The sequence below is a fragment of the Ursus arctos genome, unplaced genomic scaffold, assembly GCF_023065955.2.
Source record: "Ursus arctos isolate Adak ecotype North America unplaced genomic scaffold, UrsArc2.0 scaffold_26, whole genome shotgun sequence".
Taxonomy (NCBI): Eukaryota; Metazoa; Chordata; class Mammalia; order Carnivora; family Ursidae; genus Ursus; species Ursus arctos.
The window spans coordinates 1,060,420-1,073,153 of NW_026622941.1; the positions used below are offsets into that span (position 1 = coordinate 1,060,420).

At 45.6% G+C, this 12,734-nt stretch overlaps 1 protein-coding gene across 2 annotated transcripts in view; it reads left to right on the forward strand.

The window, feature by feature from the left end:
• ADA2 (adenosine deaminase 2) overlaps positions 1-12,734 on the forward strand; it is a 39,676-nt gene that overhangs the window by 25,358 nt on the left and 1,584 nt on the right. Inside the window, exon 10 of one of the 2 annotated variants that reach the window (XM_048216765.2) lies at positions 455-1,003. The exons of the other annotated variant lie outside the window; for it this stretch is intronic. Within the exon in view, the coding sequence (XP_048072722.1) occupies positions 455-464 (10 nt within the window). The 3' untranslated portion in view covers positions 465-1,003. Of the gene's footprint in view, positions 1-454; positions 1,004-12,734 lie in introns of those variants that run through there. 2 annotated transcript variants of the gene reach the window in all.

Consider the following 12,734-nt stretch of genomic DNA (forward strand, 5'->3'; position numbering starts at 1 on the left):
CTGACATGCCCCTTGTCTAGTTTCCCCCATCACTGACATCTTACTACATTTATTACACCATTCTCTCTGTATATATATCTGTATCTCTTTCAATGTCTGCATAATAGATCCTATTTTTTCTAACCAATTGAGACTTAAGATGCCATTAGGACCTATTACTCGTCAATACTGCAGTGCCCATTTACTAAAGACCCTGTCATTCTTCTGTGTTACCACAGTATAACCACCCAAAGCAGGAAGTTAACGTTGATAAGATCCTACCATCTGGCCCTGACCCTTCCAGGCATATTTCTTTTCTGGATCAGAACCCAACCCAGGATCACATATTACATTTAGCTATACTCTGTCTTGTCTCTTTCACTCTGGAAGAGTTCCTCAGTCTTTCCTTGTCTTTTGTGACCTTGACATTTTTGAAGAGTACAAACCAGTTATATTTGGTAATGTCTCATTTCAGGTCTGTGTAATGTTTCCTTGTGAAGAGATTCCCGTTTAGACATTTTCAGGTGGAAGGCCTCAGAAGTGATGCTTTGTCCTTCTCAGTACATCACATCCAGGGGGTACATGGATCAGGGCCTGCTGGAGGTCATCAACAAACAGTCACTAAAATTTCAGCCTGTTGTGAAACCAACGGTGGTCTGAAATTGGTCTTTGTGGGAGTTGTTTTATAAGTTTTTTGGTTTTTTTTAATGTAAGCTCTAGGCCCGATGTGGAGCTAAGTGTCACGACCCTGAGATAAGAGTAACATACCCTACCAACTGAGCCAGCCAGGCAGCTGGGTCGTTGTGGGAGTTTTTATGCTACAGAAATCAGCAGATATTACAAATCAGTAGCCCCCCACCCCCAGCCCGTTGTTAATCATTTATCAGCATACCAGTGACTACAGTGTCAATCTGTCCCATTATGATGATGTTCACTTCAGTCACTTTGTTAAGGAAATGTCTGCCAGGATTTGGAACTGCAAAATTTTCCGCTTTGTGATTAATAAATATTTAATGGGGAAACACTTCTGTAAAACTCTATGTAAAATTCTTATTCTCATCAAACCTTTAACCCATTAGTTTCTGTAGCCATTGAAGATTATTGCTTGAATCTATTATTACAGTCATTACTGTTCTAGTTACTAATTTTTTTTTAAGAAATTTATTTTTTTTTAAAGATTTTATCTATTTGTCAGAGAGAGAGAGCACAAGCAGGGGGAGCGGCAGGCAGAGGGAGAAACAGACTCCCCCCTGAGCAGGGAGCCTAATGCGGGACTTGATCCCAGGATGCTGGGATCATGACTTGAGCCGAAGGCAGATGCTTAACCGACTGAGCCACCCAGGCACCCCTCTAGTTTCTTGTTGCTGTGTAACAAATTATCCCGAAACTTAATGGCTTAAGATATAATATAAATTTATTGGGGCGCCTGGGTGGCACAGCGGTTAAGCGTCTGCCTTCGGCTCAGGGCGTGATCCCGGCGTTACGGGATCGAGTCCCACATCGGGCTCCTCTGCTGGGAGCCTGCTTCTTCCTCTCCCACTCCCCCTGCTTGTGTTCCCTCTCTCGCTGGCTGTCTCTATCTCCGTTGAATAAATAAATAAATAAAATCTTTAAAAAAAAAAAAAAAAAGAAAAGATATAATATAAATTTATTATGTCCTATAGGTTTTGTGGGTCAGGGATTTGGAAAGGGACCAACTAGGCAGTTCTAGTCTGGAGTCTCTCATGCATTTGCGGTCAAAGTGGTGGTGGAGCTGGAGCAGCTGGGGGCTTGGCAGCCGTCTCCTTATCTCTCTACAATCCCAGGGCTCAGCCACGGAGTCTCCACACGGGCCAATGTGGGCTTCCCCGCAGTATGGTGGCCAAAGACTTCAAGAGTAAGTGTTCAGGTAATAAAGCAGAAATGCTCTTGTCTTTTCTAATATGACCTTGAAAGTCACATGGTATCACTTCCGCCAACCTCGGCTGGTCATATCTCTTCGACCTAAGCCCTCCTAGTTTCAAGAGGCAGGGACTTTTTGATGGAAGACTATCAAAGTCACAATTTAAGAATATGTAGGATTAGAGATCCCATCAGAAAATATTTTAGGGGGCGCCTGGGTGGCGCAGTCGTTAGGCGTCTGCCTTCGGCTCAGGGTGTGATCCCGGCGTTTCAGGATCGAGCCCCACATCAGGCTTCTCCACTGGGAGCCTGCTTCTTCCTCTCCCGCTCCCCCTGCTTGTGTTCCCTCTCTCGCTGGCTGTCTCTCTGTCACATAAATAAAAAATAAAAAATCTTTAAAAAAAGAAAATATTTTAGGGGTGCCTGGGTGGCTCAGTTGTTAAGTGTCTGCCTTCGGCTCAGGTCATGATCCCAGGGTCCTGGGATCAAGCCCTGCATTGGGCTCCCTGCTCAGCGGGAAGCCTGCTTCTCCCTCTTCTACTCCACCTGCTTGTGTTCCCTCTCTCGCTGTATCTCTCTGTCAAATAAATCAATAAAATCTTTAAAAAAAAGTTTGTAAAAAAAATTTTAGAAAATATAATCACCGAATATTGATTACTTCCATATTTATTGGTTGCCATTCTATTGTAAGAAAGAGCTTTCTCTTTTTATTTAGTTATCTATCATCTATCTATCTATCTATCTATCTATCTATCATCTATCTATCATTAGGGTTCACAGATTCTGATTCTATTCAATGGGCTACACTCTAACACTATCATTATTTCTTTTAAGATGCTCACACTGTTAAAGACTTGGCCATGGGAACTCTGTTAAGCTGTCTGCTGTGACTCTGATAAATTCCTACAATATTTTGAGAAATTCCTTACTTTTTGACACAATTAAATATTCTAGGTTCATTTTGTACTTTCCTTGTCTCATTCTGGACACGAGCTCTTCTCCAAAGAACTTTGTTCCTTTTGGTAGAGAATATTTAGAAACTGACCTGAGCATTAGATGTGCTCCTTGTTACTGCTGTGTGTGTATGTACATAAATAGAATTCATATATGCGCATATGTAACTATAATCTATATTGTTAAAAAGAAAATCACACTTGTGGAAGCCTGGGTGGTTCAGTCAGTTAAGCATCTGCCTTCAGCTAGGGTCGTGATCCCAGGGTCCTGGGATGGAGTCCTTCATGGAGCTTCTTGCTCAGCGGGGAGCCTGCTTCTCTCTCTGCCTGCAGCTCCCCCTGCTTGTGCTCTCTCTCTCTCTGACAAATAAATAAAATCTTTAAAAAAAAGAAAAGAAAAGAAAACCGTGCTCCCAAAATGGTGTCACTTAGGCCAAGTTACCAATCGGGCCTTAATACCTAACCTAAGTGCAGTTTCAACTTCCCTCAGAAATGTAAGTCTTTTTTTTTTTTTTTAAAGATTTTATTTATTTATTCGACAGACACAGAGACAGCCAGCGAGAGAGGGAACACAAGCAGGGGGAGTGGGAGAGGAAGAAGCAGGCTCACAGCAGAGGAGCCTGATGTGGGGCTCGATCCCATAACGCCGGGATCACGCCCTGAGCCGAAGTCAGACACTTAACCGCTGTGTCACCCAGGCGCCCCCAGAAATGTAAGTCTTAACTGGTCAGTCAGGAATTTTCTGATCAGTACCAATGAGATAATCTACCACATGGGCCATCTCCATCCCCCAAAGATGAGGTAATCCACCTAATAAGAGCCCATGCCCTTCACCCTAAGGGGAGATGACCTTGCCTGGAACGATCTTCTCTTTTGTTAATGACTTCTTGCCCCACTGTCTTTCGTATAAAATCTTCCATTTTATATGGCTCCTCAGAGTTCCCTTCTACTTGCTAGATGGGTTGCTGCCTGATTCTGTGAATCACTTAGTAAACCCAATTAGATCTTCGTGTGTACTCAGTTGAATTTTTGTTTGTTAATTGTATGTATTAAAACACATGTATACTTACATGTATACATTTACATCTATTTCCAAGTTTATCTATGTATATTAAAAAGCCATGAGTTTGCAGGGTGCCTGGTTGATTCCATTGGTGGAGCCTGTGACTCTTGATCTTGAGGTCGTGAATTCAAGCTCCACGTTGGGCCAGAGCTTACTTAGAAAAAGCAAACAACCACGAGTTTGCACCTATATCTCCAATTCCATTCAATACCATGGGTTTATTTCAGCCTCAGCCCTTCCCATGTCTAACTCTGTTCCCCATCAGTGAGAAACCTGGCTCCCACTATCCTCAATGTATCTTCATAGTTACTGATTCCCCGTGTATGCGGTCCCTCTTCACCCCCCACTACCACCTCCTCAGCTGGCCCTGCAGGTCCCTCTGGTCCCAGATGCCTCATGGGAAGGGAGGGGAACCAATAAACAAAAGGGAAGGGAAAGGAAGAGAAAAAGATTTGGAAGAAGGAGGGAAACAGGTGGACTTTTTAGAGTTTGAAGACATCTCCAAATGGGAACCGATTCACTGTGGTGTTACTGAAGCTCCCCTTTCAGGGCTTGTATGTGCATGGACCTCTTCTAAGAGAACTTGTGTATTAGTGATTTAAAATTCTTTTTCTTTAAGAGGGCCCTCCAAATATGTTTAAGCCTCAGGGTCCCACAAAATCAGGATCTGGGTCTTTCTCTAGTTAGCTCTTCATTTGGAATGGGGAAAACAAGGGGAAGGTATGTTGGCTGAAAAGACTAGCAAAACTGAGATAAACAATATAGGGTCTCAACCTGGAAGGGATCCTGAAAGCTATCTAAACCATCGCCACTTCTGGAAGAGCTGCCCAAATAATCAGGAAGTTGTGCCTGCTTGACTTTTAAAGCTCACCAGAATAGGATTCTGTAACCTGCTTCAGCCACCCAGAATGTCAGAATGTCCCTTTTCCCATAATCAGGATTTTGAGTGACTGATGCGATCCTTGCCTCTCACAAGAATTGATCACTAGAGGACTGGAGATAGATATAGATATATATATCCATAGACCACCTATTAAGTTAGCATACTGGATTATAAATATTATTTTCACATATGTACTATGTTCATTATATAGCAGTTACCCTAAAAATAACTTCACCTTTTTGGTCCTTTCTTCTCTGTCCAGGAAGGGTGTAAATAGAAGGTGTGGGGGCTGGCAGAGCTGTGGGGTGTCCAGGAGCATGGTGGGGACAGGGAGCACTTCCAGCTGGCTTCGCCAGAGCAACGTCCATACCACTCAATCTTACACATAATGGTGCCGCCGACGCAGAGCTGCTGAGTTTCATTTTATCCCAGCTTTTAGCCAAAAGCCTTTTCCTCCTCTACCTTCAGGGTGGCCTTGATCCAATCTTCCAAAGGGGCTTTGCCTGGGGACTGGCCAGATACCATACATAAGGGGGATGAGGTCTGTCCTGGTCCAGCCAGACCTTCCGGGAGCTAGGCCCCTTCTGGGGCAAGGAAGGGTAGGAAGACTGGAATTTTTAGATTCATAAAATATTGGAGCTGGGAGAGGCCTAAAGATCATCTTATCTAACTCTGTATTACAGAGGGCTCAATTACCGCCCAGAGAGGGTAAACAACTCTCTCAAGGTCACATAGTGAGTAACAGCAGGTTTCCAGAGTCTTAGGTTGGTGCTCACACTGCAACACTGGACTGTTTTCTCTTCTTGTCTGAAGCACCTCTCAGTAACAGGTTTCCATAAACTCCTGGTGGGCCTTGGTCAGTTCTCCAGCTCAGAGGGTGGAGTCTGGGCAGCCGCAGCCCCTAATTCACCCTCAGACAAGCTCTCCACCAGTCCCCTTGCTTGATGAGGACAGAACCATTAGCCCTACTGGGAGCGGCAATCTTCCTCCTGGGACCCCTGGCTCTCCTTTGGCCGAGTTCCAGTCCCGGAAACCGGCTCAGTTTCCCGTCCCCCACCCAGGAGGAATGGATTTTTGGAGCCTTCTCTTTGTCCAGAGTCCCCAGGCAGGGAGAGTGCAGGTTCCAAGAGTCTCCGCCAGCGCCGCCCTCCCCCACCGGCCCCCAGCTTGCAGGCAGCTGTGGCCCTCCGAGACCCCCGTGACTGCCATTTAGTGGGAAATGGCCCGAGACAGAAGCCTGTGGAAAGCAAATGGCGATTAGTGTGAGACTGAGGATGGCAGGAGCCTTTCCCCGGCTGGAGCCGCCTCCTCCTCACCTGTGGCCCGCGGCGGGCGGACTGCGGCGTGCTGCTGACCCCTGATGGCGATTCGCGGAACTACAGAAAAGCCTCCAGCAGCTCTGCGCACCTTTTGGTTCCCTTATCCTCTGCTGTCTCCTCCTGTCATCGCTGGGAGTAACACTTAATGTAATAAGTAACATTTAATAATAATACTTCCTGGTTGTAAAACATTCTTGTGGTAGCAAATTTGTAAACGTCAAAAAGTACCGATGAAACAAAAATCACCCATATTGGAGCACTTGGCTGGCTCAGTCAGAGGAGCATGTGACTTGATTTCCGGGTTCTGAGTTCAAGTCCCAAGTGGGATGTAAAGATAACTTATATAAAACTTTTTAAAAATTCACCCATACTTCCATTACTGTTACTATTTTGGTCCATTTCCTACCCACAGTGTGATAGTCCTCAGGGACTCATTCCAGCCCCTGCTTCTGCCTTACCACTTGCTACTACCTCCCTCGTATGCTTTGCTTTTGCTGCCTCGTCTCCCCTCCCAGTAAACAGGTCTGCTCTCGACTTTGGGCCATCCTGTGGGTACAAATTTATAGCACATTGTGTAGGCTGAGAGGGTAGTACCCTAATAATCTCTAAGTTTTATTATACTTAAAATAAAAATTTCAAATAGGTATGCAATCATATTTTTAAAAATAAAAAAATGTGAAAAGGATAGATTGGAAAGTCTTATGCCCATCCCAACTTCACCCTATCCTCTTTCCCACCCCATCTATTTTTTCCCACTGTATTTATTAGTTTCTTGTGTTTCTTTGTGCAAAATAAACAAATGCAAATATGAATATTCTGTTTTTCCTTTTCTGATTTACAAAAGGCGGCATATTACTCACACTGTTCTAGGCTTTGCTCTTTTTATTTAACCATATGCCCTCGGGATCTTTCTATTTTGGGTCATAGAGAGTAATTCCTTTATCTAACTCAGTGTTTTATTGTGGGAACATGCCATAGTTCAATAAACAGCCCCAACAAGTTGGCATCTGGATTGCTTTCAAATACCTTTTATTATAAACACTGTTTTTTTTTTTTTAAAGATTTTATTTATTTATTTGACAAAGAGACAGCCAGTGAGAGAAGGAACACAAGCAGGGGAGTGGGAGAGGAAGAAGCAGGCTCCCAGCAGAGGAGCCTGATGTGGGGCTCGATCCCAGAATGCTGGGATCACTCCCTGAGCCGAAGGCAGATGCTTAACGACTGCGCTACCCAGGCACCCCTATTATAAACTGTTGCAATAGAATAAGTACCTTCTTTATTCGATGAATGAAGAAGAGGCCAAGTCACAAGAGCCTTGCAGGCACAAGTTTATAGACTTGTGTCTTTCCCCTGATTCTTCCATGATAGCAGCTCAGGCGGGGCCCAGAGAAGATGCCAAGTCATCACCCACGCATTGGCTGATGGGAAGCAGGGTCTTGCTTTATAGGTCACAGGCCTGGGCCAGGCAGATTGAAAATACAAAAGGAAAAAAGAAAAATGTGCCAATGAGACTTTTGAGGAAATATAAGGGATCTGTTTTCTTTCTCTCCTTTTTTTTTTTTTTTTTTAAAGATTTATCTATTTGAGAGAGAGAGAGAGAGTGAGAGTGAGCATGCGCAGTGGGGAAGGGCAGAGGGAGAGGGAGAGAGAATCTGAAGCAGACTTCTCGCTGAGCAGGGAGCCCGACATGGGGCTTAAGCTTAGGACCATGAGATCATGACCTGAGCCAGAGCCAAGAGTCCCACGCTCAGCTGACTGTGCAACCCAGGCGCCCACGATTTTCTTTTCTATCAGACACAATTTTCTGTTGTACATAAGGGACTTTTGCAACACTGTCTGCTCTGGAAAGAGGGTGGAGTGCCAAGGGGCCAATGCCTTTAGACTGTGAGCTCCTGAAGCTCTTCCTTCTCTTGCTTCAATCATCTCCTGATGCTTGGAGCTCATCTAAGTTCCCAAACCTCGTTCAGAAAAGTTAAGTTTATTTCTAGGTATTTCATTATTTTTGGTGCAGTTGTAAGTGGGATTGTTTGTTAATTTCTCTTTCTGCTGCTTCATTATTAGTGTATAGAAATGCAATGGTGGGGTGCCTGGGTGGCACCCTGGTGGCGCTGTCGGTTGAGTGACTGACCCTTGGTTTCAGCTGAGGGCTTGATCTTGGGGTCATGGGACCAGGACCTGTGTCAAGCTCTGTGCTCAGCTTGGCATCTGCTTAAGATTCTTTCTCCCTCTCCCTCTCCCCCTCTTGCCTACCGCCCCCCTCCACATGTTCTCTCTCTAAAATAAATAAATAAACCTTAAAAAAAAAAAGGAATGCGATGGATTTCTGTATGTTGATTTTGTATCCTGCGACTTTACACTATTCATCTATCAGTTCTAGTAATTTTCTGGTGGAGTCTTTTTTTTTTTTAAGATTTTATTTATTTATTTATTTATTTATTTATTTATTTATTTATTTGACAGAGAGAGCATAAGCAGGCAGGATGGCAGGCAAAGGGAAAGCGAGAAGAGGAGGGAGAAGCAGGTTCTGCTGAGCAAGGAGCCTGATGTGGGGCTCATGACCCAAGTCGAAGGTAGACACTCAACTGACTGAGCCACGCAGGTGCCCCTTGGTGGAGTCTTTAGTGTTTCCTGTATATAGTATCATATCATCTGCATATAGCAAAAGTTTTACTTTTTTCTTACCAATTTAGATGCCTTTTATTTCTTTTTGTTTGATTGCTATGGCTAGGACTTCCAGTACTACATTGAATGAAAGCGATAAGTGAACATCCTTGTCTTGTTCCTGATCTTAGGGGGAAATCTCTCATTTTTTCACATTGAGAATGATGTTCACTGTGGGTTTCTCATGTATGGCCTTTATTATGTTGAGGTATCGTCCCTCCAAACCTACTTTGTTGAGGGTTTTTAGCATAAATGGATGTTGTACTTTGTCAAATGTTTTTTCTGCATCTTCAGAATGTCATATGTCTCTTTATCCTTTCTCTTATTGATGTGATATATAACATTGATGGATTTGCGAACATCAAACCAGCCTTGCAGCCCAAGAATAAATGCCACTCAATTGTGGTGAATGACTTTTTTAATGTATTGTTGGATTCAATTTGCCAACATTTTTTTGAGGAGTTTTTCATCTATATTCATCAGGGATATTGGCCTGTCATTCTGTATTGTCTTGTCTTCCCCTCCCCTCCCCTCCTCTTTACTTTGCTTCGCTTTGCTTCTCTTTGCTTCTCTTCTCTTCTCTTTTCCCTTCCCTTCTCTTCTCTCTCTCTCTCTTTCTCTTTCTTTCTTTCTTTCTTTCTTTCTTTCTTTCTTTCTTCTTTTTTCATAGTGTCTCTGTCTGATTTTGGTATCAGGATAATGCTAGCATCATAGAATAAATTTGGAAGCTATCCTTCTTCTATTTTTTGGAATATTTTGAGAAGTCTAGTTAATATCTTTATGACCATTACTTTAAATCCTCTATCAGGTATATTACTTATCTCTGTTTCATTTGGCTCTCTTGCTGTGATTTTGTCCTGATCTTTCCTTTGGGACATATTCCTCTGTTTTTTCATTTTATCTAACTCTCTGTGTCTGTTCGTATGTGTTAGGAAAGTCAACTGCATCTCCCACTCTTGGAAGTAGTGGCATGTGAAGAGGTCCTCGAGTGCCCTGTAGTGCAATGTCCCCTGTTCAGAACCTGGCATTTCCGGGGTGTCTCCCGTGTGTGTAGTGTGCACCCTGCTGTTGTGGCTGGGCTACTTTTGCCTTCAGTCTCGTCATCTGCAGTGGCTCTTTGCCTGTTCTGAGCAGGATTTGGTCCCTGTGTTGTTACTGGGCCTGTCTGGGGCCACCTTGACTTTGAGTTGAGTCAGATCAGGCATTTGCCAGAGCTGCAGGTGTTCTCCCTGTGTTATCCTCTGAGAAGCTTTCCTTGGTGAACATGGCCTGCAGTCAGACTAGATGTCTGCCTCCAGCCCACTGCTGGGGTTGCAAACAGGTGTGTGTGGTTTTCTTTCCCTCTCCCTTGGGTAGTGGTCATTTTGGGGAGCTGCTGACCCCTGTCGGGGCTGCTTGCACACTACCATCCTTGTGGTGCAGCTTTGGATGGACTCCTGCCAAGGGTGTACTAGCAGGGACAGGTCTGCAGGAGAATGCAGGGACAGGGCACATGGTGTCAGCAAGGTCCTCGCCAGTGGAGGGGACCTGTAGCCACTGAGGGAAACTCCTGCCTAGGCTAGCTTGGAGGGGGTGGATCTGCAGAAGAGCACAGGGGCACATGGTTAGCAAGTTAGACAGAGAATGTTGGCACTGCACTGGTTGCCACAGGTGTCCCTGTGTCCAGGCTGAGGCAGGGGAATGGTGCCCGCCAGCTCTTTTGTTCTTGCAGAGGTCTCCCAATGATCCCTGTCCCTTCAGCACACACTCCGAGATGAGTAAATATATCTTCCCATAAACTCCAGGCATTTTTCAAACTGCTGCTTCTATGCTGCATCGCAGTGGGGCTGTTGCTTGTACTATCTCTTAAGGGCAAGTATTCTACCCTCCTGCCTCTTCCAGAGCCAAACCCACTGCGTTTTAGTGTTCAGGTGTTAAGCTCCCCCAAGTGTTTGGGCCTCTCTGGTTTTCAAAGCCAAATGTTATGAAAATCCATGTTTCCCATGCAAGTCCCCTGTGCCTGGGATGCCTGGCTTGGGGATCTGCTCCTCTTCCTTCAGTGCGTGTTGTGTCCTTCCCTATTGCAGATGGTCCCTGGGGTCCACTTACCTCCTGACCATGTCTCCACCCTTCTTGCCCTTTTTGATGTGCCTTCTTCTCTGCTGTAGGGAATATATTCTGCCAGTGTTCACGTTGTTTTCTGGGTTATTTATGCTGATATGGATGTTATCTAGTTGTGTCCATGGAAGGAAGTGAGCCCAGGAGTATTCTTTAACATGTTCCCCTGGCCTGCATATTTCCTGTAAATTGGTAGTTGGAATTAGAGTCTTTTTTTTTTTTTTAAGTAATCTCTACACACAATGTGGGGCTCGAACTCATGACCCCAAGATCAAGAGTCACATGCACTATTGACGGAGAGTCTTGATAAGACTTAGAGTCTTGATAAGATTTAGATGTGATTCTTCGCATTGTACTGTTTCATTCCTACCTCGTACCAATGAGGAGCAACCAGTCCAGACAGTCCACGACCTGTGTAGGGCTGGAGATGCAGGGGCAGTAACCAGATGGAGATCACACTGAGTCAGGACTTGGGGAGAGGCAGCTCCTCCATTTGCTTAGCTCACTCAAGAGGCTGGGTTCTGGAGGGCAGTCAGACTCTTCCTGCCCCATCCCCCCTGTAGTCTCTTCTCTTTTTGTGAGGGCTTGGGGCTTGCAGGAGTGGAGGCCTGCCCCTGTGTGCTAGTCAGCCAGGATGGAGCTGGCAGACTGGGACCCCACTGGTTCCCCTCAGAAGCTCCCTGGGATCCAGTGGCAGGAGAGTGTGAGTGCTGGGCTGCAGCTGGTAAGTGTTCCCCTGAGGGCTCTGCAAGAGAGGAAATGGTCAAGGAGCCATATTTGGAGGATCCTGGCACTGCCCTGACCCAAAAGTACATTGCAGCCTGGGGACTCAGTCTGGGGAAGGTCTGAGGAGCTGAAAATGCCCAAGAGGGCTGGTCTGAGTGCAGTGGTTTCATAATTAATTCATCACACCCAGTTACAGATTTCTTTGTTCCTTCTCCACTCTCACGGCTTCATGTGACTAGCAAAAAAAAAAAAAAAAGAAAAAAAAAAAGAAAAAGAAAAAGAAAAACCTAGGAAGGGCAGGTAGCAGGCAGTTAGGGCAGGGGAAGGACCACAGGCTTTGAGCAGGGAGGGCTGGACCCCTGGGGCTGCTAGGAACCCCTACATTCTCTTGTTTTCTTCCTTTTTCTTCACTTGTCTCTGTGTAGGGTTTTCAGCATTTCCTTATACGTCTTCTCTTGCCTCTTTCTTTTCTCTCTTCTCTTCCTCTCCAGCTTCCCCTTTCTTTCATTCAGCCCTTCTTCTTCCCCGCACTCAGAAATCCACCTGTATTTCTCACAGACATGTTGGACAGAGCACAGGTGTGGCAGGGAGGACCAGGCCAGGTGTGCCGGGCTGAGTTGCCAGCTCATTTCCTGCGTCTTTGAGGAGCCCTCTCCTCACTGCCTGGTCTTGGAGCATGACCCAGCTCGGTATTCAGGACAGCTAAAGCCTCACACGTGGCCTGCACTTAACAGGAGCAGGTGGCGAGGGAGTGGGGGAGAGGGCAGATCCAGGAAGGGAATAAGAGCACAGGGCAAAGCCCAACACACTGCAGTTCTGGGGAGAGTCTGAGCGGGAGCACGGGGCTGTGAGGAGAATTCAGCAGTGTGGCCACGTGGCTCCCTGCATTCTTTAGTTTCTATGGCTGAGGCAAGATGTCAGAGAGTCGGCCTTCCACCCCTACGGCCAGGGGTAAGGAAGGCAAATATCTAGGGGGTGGGCTCAGTGACTCAGTACCTTAGCCTGGGAGGTTTAAAGTTTCTCTGTAAATGTTACCTGGGTTACAAATTAGGGTCACATAATCCAAACGAGACTGCGTCACCAGGATTCCCACCCCCAGGCAGCACAGTGACAGGGAGGCTCAGACAGGTCTTTGAAAGTGCCGCCTCTTCCAGAGGCTCAGCTGTACGGAA